The sequence below is a fragment of the Trifolium pratense genome, linkage group LG6 (assembly GCF_020283565.1).
Source record: "Trifolium pratense cultivar HEN17-A07 linkage group LG6, ARS_RC_1.1, whole genome shotgun sequence".
Lineage (NCBI taxonomy): Eukaryota > Viridiplantae > Streptophyta > Magnoliopsida > Fabales > Fabaceae > Trifolium > Trifolium pratense.
In genome coordinates, this window is record NC_060064.1 from 22,763,794 (window position 1) to 22,773,573 (window position 9,780).

Consider the following 9,780-nt stretch of genomic DNA (forward strand, 5'->3'; position numbering starts at 1 on the left):
ATTTTATCTGTAATGTTAAATTCTTAAAATTACCCAACCTTACAGATTGTAGAATTGCATCAGTCTTTGTAACTGTGAAAATAAAAGTATGTGCTTCCATGATTTGAACAAACCACACAAACACGGTTGGTAGATCGATCATGTCTTAATAATGTTATTTTTCTTCTTTTTTCCAGCAAATTTGTTTACACTTTACAAAATTTACAAAGTTCTATGTAGGATGGGAAACAATAACTAAGTCCCTAATAGACTTTCTATACCTTTGGTATTATCAAAATCTTAATGTCAAAATATATATACTTAAATGTGGTATAAATTATAATTACATTTTTTTTGGAACATGTGAGCGAGACTAATATAGTAAGGTATCAACGAGGAACAATAGTCGGAATGACATCACTGACAAGATCACTTCCTGACACATATGAAGACATGTGCTGTTGGTCTTTTCTTGTCGTAATGAATCCTGATGTTGTTGCAGATGATGATGATGATGAAGACGGCGGTGCCATTTTACCAGAATTATCTAAGGAAACATCTGATAAACTAATTTCAGTTTCAGGTAACAAGGCAATAATGTCTTCCAATTCCCTCACCACATCTATCATTGATGGTCTCTCTTCTGGATGGTCTTCACAGCAACTGAGGGCCAGAGCTAAGAACTTGTCTAAGCATTCAGGTGGATATTCGCCCATTCTGTTGTCTATAATTGAATCTATCTTGCCAGATTGACAAGCTAGATTAACCTGAGACAAAATTATGTACCACAATTGATAAGAGTCTGTTTAAATAGTTCGTATTTCTTTCTTCGTGGTAGGAAAATAGTGTTGTTAGACAGTGTCAACTTAGTCTCTCAAATTAACGAAATTTTAAAGTGATTTCTGAATATGAGAATTCATAACTCCAGTAGTCCCTGCGAGACAATTTCATGTACTAAATTGACGGTCTAAATGAACTAGTATAATCAAAGATTTTCAATTTCAAGGACTAAATTGCCTGTATTATACAATTTTAGAGACTAAATTGATTATTTATTCAAAACTAAATTAGACATATATAATGTACCCTTTTTTTTTTATAGATAAAAATTTAGATTAGGGGAGACACACTCTATGTAAGGTAAAGGAGAATCGCCAATCTCACTGTGTATTTACAATGGAATTACGCATAACCTACAAATTTGATAATTTTAGACTTGAGCCAAAATCACAACAGATGTGGGCAGAAGTTTTATTATCCAATGTTTTTATGATATAGTTATCTTATAATAAGGAAAAAATATGTAAAAATTAAAAATGTACCTCGCGGACAATGTTTTTCCCACGTGATATTGGATGCATGCCGGTCAAAAGCTCCAAAAACACAATTCCTAGGCTGTATACATCACTTTTATCAGTTAACTTATGAGTCATCATATATTCTGGGTCCAGGTAACCCTGCAGAAAAATAACAAATTAGTTAGTATATTCCAAGTAGCTAAATCAAATTATTGGAAAAAAATTGAACCACACTACAACATAAATATATTTCAATGATAAATTTCTTTAACTTACCGGTGTTCCCTTCACAACTGTTGACACATAATTAGGTACATGACCATCTTCATCTGAGTATGGTATAAGCCGCGACAATCCAAAATCAGCCACTTTAGCTGTAAAGTTAGAGTCTAGAAGTATGTTACTGGCTTTAATATCTCTGTGGTATATAGGAGGGTTAGCCTCTGTATGCAGATATAGTATGCCTTTGGAGGCACCCATTGCAATCCGTAATCTCATGAAAAAACTTAGGCCTTCCTTGCACTTTTTACTTTTACCTGCAAGAACATGGTATTCATTAAATGATATGCATCGTCTAGAACATGGATTCATAAACCATTGATGAAAAAATTTCCTATAATTCCTTACCAGAAATCCATTCCCTTAGGGTGCCATTGGGCATGAATTCATAAACCAGCATCTGAAAAAAGAAAAAGGGCATGAGATAATATTACGGTCAACTATCAAGCTAATATGGCAAAACTTATGTCTAAACTAAGATTACATATTTGAGTTCCAAAGATAAGATTTCTTCCATATATAATTAAAAACCAGAAAAATTGAACAAAAAAACTACAGTCCAAATTGACATAACTTGAATATACAGTGATAGATTCATTGCAGAAACTTGTTACAACAAGCAAATAAATTTCCTCTGATAAGTGATAAGCTCATCTCATATATACACAAACCAAACCAGATCAACAGAAAGAACCAACATAGGAAAAGGCTTAAATACACACAAGGATAAGATGTGCGTGTTTATATACCTGCTCTCCGTCTTCATTACAGTAGCCAGTTAGTGAGACAAGATTTCGATGATGCAACCTTGACAAAAGCTCAATCTCAGTCAAAAACTCTTTTTGTCCTTGTAATGAATTTTCTCCTGCTCGTTTAACGGCAACAAATGTTTCATCAGATAAAATGCCCTTATAGACAATTCCATAACCTCCTTCACCGACTTTACTTGAGATATCAAATTTGTTGGTAGCATGAGTCAACTCTTTCAAAGTGAATGATTTCACACCATCTATTTTGATACATACACTAGAGGCTGCAAAAAGAAGTACCATTTAAATAAATATCTTTCTTTAAATATTAATCAAATTGACATTATCATAAGAAAGCCTAAAATACTTACACATACGCTTCCTGGAAATCAAATGCTGGTATTTCACATTTCTTCTAAACATTAGAAGCATGATTAATGCAGATATTGCTAAAACACAAGCAACAGCTGCTATTATAATAGCAACTAGTATGCCTGTTTTTCTCTTTCCGCTCTCTGTATTAATAATGACTATAACAAAAAAATGAAAGTTATATCAGATAAACTCAATAAAGGGAATACATTTTATTAACTTAATCCTAATAGGAAAAATATGCACTAGCTATCTGATTCACAACATTATTAATGCAAAACTATTTCTACATTTACATTTATCTATTGTGGATCAAGATATTTTTTTCTCTGTATTTTTTACACTTTTTTTACTGTGAGGATTATTACTTTGGACTTAAGTGGACAAATGCGTCATATGAACAAAATGTCACCAAAAATAAGGTATACACCATTAAGAAAACTAAAACTTGATGTCTTCAACTCTCAAGTAACATTCTCAGGTAAAATCATAAGAGTGACATGAAATATTGAGATTGAAAAACTTACTATTTGCATATGGTCCTAGAAGAGTGACATTCAGGAGTTCATATGGTCCAAAAAAATCCGTGCGAGGAAATCTCCATGATGAAAATATGATATTAATGCGACGGACCTCGTTTGGGCTGAATGTGTTGGAGTGAGATTCGTTGAATGAAGGGTAAATTTTTAAATTCATTCTAAGACGAGGTCCTTCTTCCCATTCATAAGAATCTATTGATAACTGGTAGATGCTTAAGTTTAAGGAATCAGTTATGTATGATTCGAAACGAGTTTTATAGGGAGGAAAGTAAGAAAAACTTGGACTTTTTAGCCTATATCCAATTCTTATAGGTGCTGCACAAAAACAATGAATTTGGGAGGGTGCAAATTCATAGAAATTGTCGAATGGACAAGATTGACTGGGACAGATGGTTGAATTTGCAAATTCTTCATCTATGTCACGCCCTTCAAGAACACAAAATTGGCCAATTCTTTGTATGTTGGAATTCTTGCAAACAGGATTTCCAGAAAGCCTTTATGGAAAAATAAAAATGATAAGATACTTATGTAACATCAAAGTTATAATTTATAGAAACTAATGACAGTATAATCCTGACAACAAAAAATGAATCATATGAGATACAAATTAAACATAATGAGTGGAATACTATGAACATAAATTGAACATAAATTAAAATACTGAAAGTATTAATTAGAGTACCTTAAGGTTACATTTTCCGGGGGATTCAGATCTCCAAAAATGTCAGAAAGTAAGTTGTTACCAATATCACTGCAATGATAAAACAAACATGTATAACTTACTTTAGAAACAACATAATCAAAATTCACTCCATATCTTACAACAGTACTCATTAAGTCCTTTGTCAAAATATATTATTTGATGCAAAAAATCAATATTCCTTAAGGTTGATGAAGTAATTCAGATTTAGAAGTTACATTATAAGTTTCGCCTTCCTGCTGAAGGATATATTCTGCCATATGGTAGTAGGGAAGGACCCAGTCAGTAAATTGTTCTCTAGTTGCCTGTGTTTGACAGTGAAAACAAAACATCAACCAATAAACGAAGAACTGCACCAGACAAAAAATCTCCCTAGATTCTAAATAAGATGTGAAATACAAGTTGATGAGTATATTCTTACAATCTTTGAAGATGAGGATATACCACGCCTCGTGGAATTGTTCCATTGAGTTTGTTGTGGGACAAATCACTGCATTAGCAAAACAAATACTATATAAATATTTTGATTAAGATAAATAAACTAGGTTCGATATAGATACAATGTTTATAAATAAAATTGCCTATTTACGTACACAGTTGTCATATTGTCTGCAAGTTTATATAATGGTATAGGTCCACTGAACTGATTCCAGCTTAGATCCCTAAAACACGAACAAATCACAAATGAATTTGTATCCAAAACAGAAGTAAATGATTTCATTGTGATTACTCATTAGGCACAATACAAAGCAAAACCAAAAAATATACTTACACGTATGTAAGTCTTGGTATTGAACTCAAATTAGGAATAGGTCCTTGCAGACTGCAATTTCTTAGACTCCTGTTAAAGCCGAGAGGAAACATTAGCTCAAGAAACAAATATCAATCTATGTTCTTCAATTCGTTACTTAAAACTTGACAGTAAGCTTTTCTAAGTTGAAAATCCTACTCGAGCCTCAAATGAAGTCTAAAGGATGCCTTTTTCAAATACTTTTAATAAACACATTTACACAAGACCAAATGTCTAAAAGCGATTTGGAGGCCATTTCAAAGAACTTTTTGACCTAGTGTATGGCTAAACAATAGTCACTAAATATTTGTAACATTAAGTGGAAAAAATAGGATATGTAGATAAGAGTACTTACAGTTTTACAAGCCTAGGGAAAGTTTCATAGCTAGAAGGAATTCCATTCCCGCTGAAATTATTGTTATCAAGTTGGCTGTAAGGGAAACAAAAACAAAATGAAAATCATAGACAATAATAAAATCCCTGTTGTGGTCAAGCTAAATTACACAAAAGAGCATATATACAAGCATGCAAAATGGTTGAAGAACATACTGGTAAAATTCTTGATTAGTTGAGTGCATAAAAGACTACATATATTTTTATTTCTAATGTAATGTAAGAAGGGAGAATCAACTTTCAAAACCAAACAAGATTAATCATGTATCCGAGTCATGCAGTTGATTATTGCATTACATGATTACAGAATCATTAAGAATGGTAAAGAAAATATAACGGCTACAATAAGTGTATTGACACAAAAATGATGAATTTGTTTAACTTTAACATGTTTACTAATCTAGAAAATGTAGAGTATAATAACATACAGTATTGCCAAACTTTGTAACTTCGAGAATTCTGGTGGAAGATATCCAGATAAGTTATTGTTGTCCAAAAGCCTGTAAAGTCATGTACGTTAACAAGCAGACACAGTTAAAACTTGTAAAACATGTCACTTTAGAGTTGAATCCATGTCAATTTAGCGATGCATCCTAGGATGCAACTCTAAATTTTAAACCATAATGGAAATGTAAGAAAAATGGCTGCAATACTCACAAATGCATAAGATTGGATAGGTTTGAAAGTTTGGGTGGAATTTGACCATTGAATGAGTTGTTGTTCATGTGGCTGCAAAGATAGCAGATAAAATACATGTAAGAAATTCAGTTCCATGTTTTGCTAATGATGCATTTAATTTAGAGATCCGCTTACAGGTGTCTAACATTGACCAAGTTGGCAAATGATTCGGGCACAGGACCTGACAATTGGTTTTCATCCAGTTGGAGTCTATTCATATTTGAAAGGTTGCCAAGCTCATCTGGTAAACTACCAGATAATTGATTTCCATTCAGAAGCCTGCGCAGAAAATATGTCAGAATAACTACTCGTATTATAACAGTAGGCTGTAAGACTTACAATGTTGTACGGAAAATAGCCCCTTTTGGATAAACTTCTTAATTAAGCGCTTATAACATAAACATTTATCATAAGTGCTTACAAGAGTTTCAATGATTTAATGTTGCCAATCTCCTTTGGTATTGTGCCGGTCAGATTGTTCCACATGAAATCCCTTCAAGCATAAAACAATGACGATATTAGTAACTCTATGTGATCCTATCAGTATAACACATTACCAATTATCCTTCTGAACTCTGATACGTATACTTCTTTTGGAAAACGGTTTATAAAATGATAAAACTCACATTATCTCAAGATGGGAGAGAAGACCAAGCTGAGGTGCTAGAGTTCCCGAGAGATTCAAAGTCATCAAGTAGCTGAAGTCAAATTTAATAACAAAAAACTTAGAAATCTAAACAGTATTAAGACCCTCTGATGATAAAATTGAACTGAAATTCAAAACAAAAAGAAAACAGAAGGATAAAAAAGCCATACAGTTCACGGATATGGAAGTAACCATCATCACCCTTCTTATCAAAACACCAAACTCCAGTCCAGTTTGCTGCACATGGATCACCCTTATTCCAGTTCCTCAGTTTATCCATCGGATCAATCAAACTCTTTTTGATGTCTACCAGTGCTTTTACTGCAATTAAAACAAGTATTGTTTGAGTTAAGAACTTCCGATACCGTCCCGTGAGCTTAATTAAAAGAAGGACATTGCATTATATATGCAAGGGGCCGGGGTTCAAAACCCGGTCATCCCACTTATCCACCTTAAGGGTGGAATTTCTAGCCACTATACATACATGTCAAAGTAAGTTAACCAATAAATTCGAGGCTCAAAATCAATTCTAGAATTGAAAGCTCCAAATTCTAGCTTCAAGTTAGAATCAATTCAGAAGCCAAAATCAATTTTACTTGCAAAAACTTTTGTAAAAGTCAATTATACACCACTAGAATCAATTTTGTCTCCTCCAAAGTGAAACCAAACATACACTTAAAAACTTTTGATGTCTCTACAACTACAATTAAGCTGCATTTGACCAAAAATCTCTACAACACCAAAGGGTTGTTGTTGTGAAAGCTTTGGTCAAGAAAACAAACCCCTCAATTTTTCCAATTTGAACTGAATTTTCAATCCTAAACTCTAAAATCACAGGACAAAAAAAAAAAAAAAACTAAATTAAACAGAAAGATTAAGAATATTATAAGCTGTTTTAACAAAATATTCACCTTCTGAAGGATGTGTTCTTTGTGAAGCTGCCATGAGTGTGATGAAACAAAATGAAAATGCCAAAGCATATCCATAAACTCTTAGAACCCACATCACAGTATACCCTAGAAATTAATTAACCAAATAAATCACATAAATAAATAAAAAAGCATTGAAACATTAATTGTAAAGAACAACTTTCATTTCAATAAATATCTATCATACAATTCAAAGCAAAAACTGAATTAGTCACAGTGAAAAAAACTGAATTAACACAAAGGTATATATAACATAACATATATAGAATAGAAGCTTATGTATGTATGTGAGAAATAATCAAATAAAAAAAAATAATTAATTAATGAAAGAAAATAAGGAGAAAAAAAGTCTCACCTGAGAAGGTAGCTTAGGAAGAATGAAATGTCAAAATATGTTGAAACTATAGATAGAAAGAGATAAGAGTTGTAAATTTGTAATGAAAATCCAAAGTCAAAAATAGAGAGTCCGTGAGGAACTTGTAAGCTAAATCATTCTGTTTAACATACATTATGTGATGATTAATTAATAATGATAATAACCAACCATATAATATAATATTGAGTAATTAAAATATTATTATACTTTATATGTTAAAGTAGTAAGAAAATGATCTGTGTGAGTTTATTTATGAGATGGCACTATCAAAGGTTGGTTTGGACTAGCTTGGTTGATCCATCCATCAACTTTTGTGTAAATTGTCAAACACGCCATTTTGGAAGGAAATAAAGACGCTAATATTAGAAGCAGCCTTTTTTTTTTATTTCATATTTTAATACTATTATTGCCTTAACTCTTTAGAGTACCATCACCACCTACTTGTGTTAGTTAAAGATCAAAATCTGGAAATCTTACCTAATCTTGCATATGTCTTATGTATGCATATATGTCTTGGTTGGTGCATTGACTGCATTCAATATCTTTTGGCGGTGCTCTTATGTGTGTGTGTGTATATATATAATATACGCGGTAAAATTTTCCTATCTTAACACATTCTTTTTATTTTTTAATGTTAGAAATTTAGAATAATGATTCCTGTTCTGACTCATATATTAATGTTGATATTGTTAGGTTGGACACTTCACTCGAGTTTGAACTTGGACATTAAAGTTGTGTTGTGTGTGTGAATTTCAACAATGAATGTTCTTTGTCACCACACATCCAAACACCATCGATTGTTTCAAAGCCAGTTGGGTAGCTAAAGACCACATGCAAATATTATCTCATAGTCAGTAGTCACCAAACTAGTTTTTTTTTTTTTTTTTAATGGTAAATAGAAATTAACCAAACTAGATATACATCTGCAGTGAGCATGTGAGCTAATTTCTAGACGCTCCTTTGTGATAGTCACTATAACATAGTTATTCGTTTTCTTATATATATAAAGAATGTACCAGGAAGAGAACTATTATGTGAAGAGTGATGCTAAAGTCACTTGTTATTCAGATGCTGACTGAACTGATCACTGTCGGATAGGAGATTCACTTATGGTTATTGTGTTCTTATTGGAAGAAATATGATCTCGCGAAGAAGAAAAAACAAAACGCAGTTAACTTGCACTATCTAGTGTTGAAGTTGAATATCGTGTTATGGCAACAGCCTCAAGAGAGCTTGCATGACTTAAAAATTCACTCTTAGAGCTTAGATTGGGAGATCTTCAGGCCACAAAACTCATTTGCGACAATCAAGCGACACTTCACATTACATCCAATTCGGTTTTTCATGAACGGACCAAGCACATAGAATTAAATTGTCGTTATGTTTTTTTTTTTTTTTTTTGATAAGCTAAATTGTCGTTATGTAAGGGACAAGGTATTTTACGGGAAAATCACCACAAATTTCGTCAAGTCTGAAGATCAAATATTTTCAATCTCAAGGGCTCTCGAGTAGATTATATTTGTAATCGTAACAAACTTGGCTCATATGACATATGTTGTAACAAAAGGTTTATGATTTTTTATTGAATACCATTAATTTTGATATGTCTTAATAACATATTAAATGATTTTTCAATTTTTTTTAAAAAAATTATGGATGATCTATATGATATAAATTTTCAATCCAACAATAAATTTTGTAAAAAAATTATTGGTTATATTCATGACTTGTGCACCATCAATCACTATGTCATGTTAGACATGATCACATATTGTGTCTAAAGAAACGTTAACTATTATTTATCATAAAAACTTGCTTTTTTTTTTATTCTAGTTGAAATTTCGGCGCATATATATATATATATATATATCAGCTGAACTAAGTTTACAAAAATGTCATAAAAACTAGTTACCAATGTTAATAATATATAATATTTGAGTAAGTTTATTTTATTATTACTGTGAAAAATAATAATTAAAAATAGATACAAATATCAAATTAAAAGATTAATAAATTTTATTTTTACTAAATAAAGGATATTCATAGTAAGTC

At 31.7% G+C, this 9,780-nt stretch overlaps 1 protein-coding gene across 2 annotated transcripts; it reads right to left on the reverse strand.

Annotated features, from left to right (window-relative positions):
- Window positions 1-130: 130 nt before the first annotated feature.
- On the reverse strand, window positions 131-7,870 carry LOC123892841 (probable LRR receptor-like serine/threonine-protein kinase At1g06840). 2 transcript variants are annotated; one of them, XM_045942721.1, is made up of 21 exons: window positions 7,708-7,870; window positions 7,335-7,439; window positions 6,594-6,744; window positions 6,404-6,475; window positions 6,199-6,270; window positions 5,913-6,056; window positions 5,757-5,828; window positions 5,528-5,599; window positions 5,062-5,136; window positions 4,689-4,757; window positions 4,510-4,578; window positions 4,338-4,406; window positions 4,135-4,221; window positions 3,899-3,967; window positions 3,205-3,710; window positions 2,677-2,835; window positions 2,306-2,589; window positions 1,905-1,956; window positions 1,554-1,813; window positions 1,302-1,436; window positions 131-746 (listed from the first exon to the last, which is right to left on the reverse strand). In XM_045942721.1, the coding sequence occupies exons 2-21, from the start codon at window positions 7,426-7,428 to the stop codon at window positions 369-371; spliced, it is 2,889 nt and encodes a 962-aa protein (XP_045798677.1). In that variant the 5' UTR covers window positions 7,429-7,439; window positions 7,708-7,870; the 3' UTR covers window positions 131-368. The 2 variants fall into 2 exon arrangements, with proteins under 2 accessions (XP_045798677.1, XP_045798676.1); XM_045942720.1 differs by lacking the exon at window positions 7,708-7,870 and adding an exon at window positions 7,540-7,613.
- Window positions 7,871-9,780: the final 1,910 nt, after the last annotated feature.

Bases quoted from the DNA above. Each gene is read 5' to 3' on its own strand.
- LOC123892841 (XM_045942720.1), bottom strand. From the start codon at position 7,612: ATGTTATGTTATATATACCTTTGTGTTAATTCAGTTTTTTTCACTGTG. The intron at 6,745-7,334 runs GTGAATATTTTG...TTTTAATTGCAG, and splicing joins AAGAACACATCCTTCAGAAG to TAAAAGCACTGGTAGACATC. The intron at 6,057-6,198 runs GTAAGCACTTAT...TTTTCTGCGCAG, and splicing joins ATTAAATCATTGAAACTCTT to GCTTCTGAATGGAAATCAAT.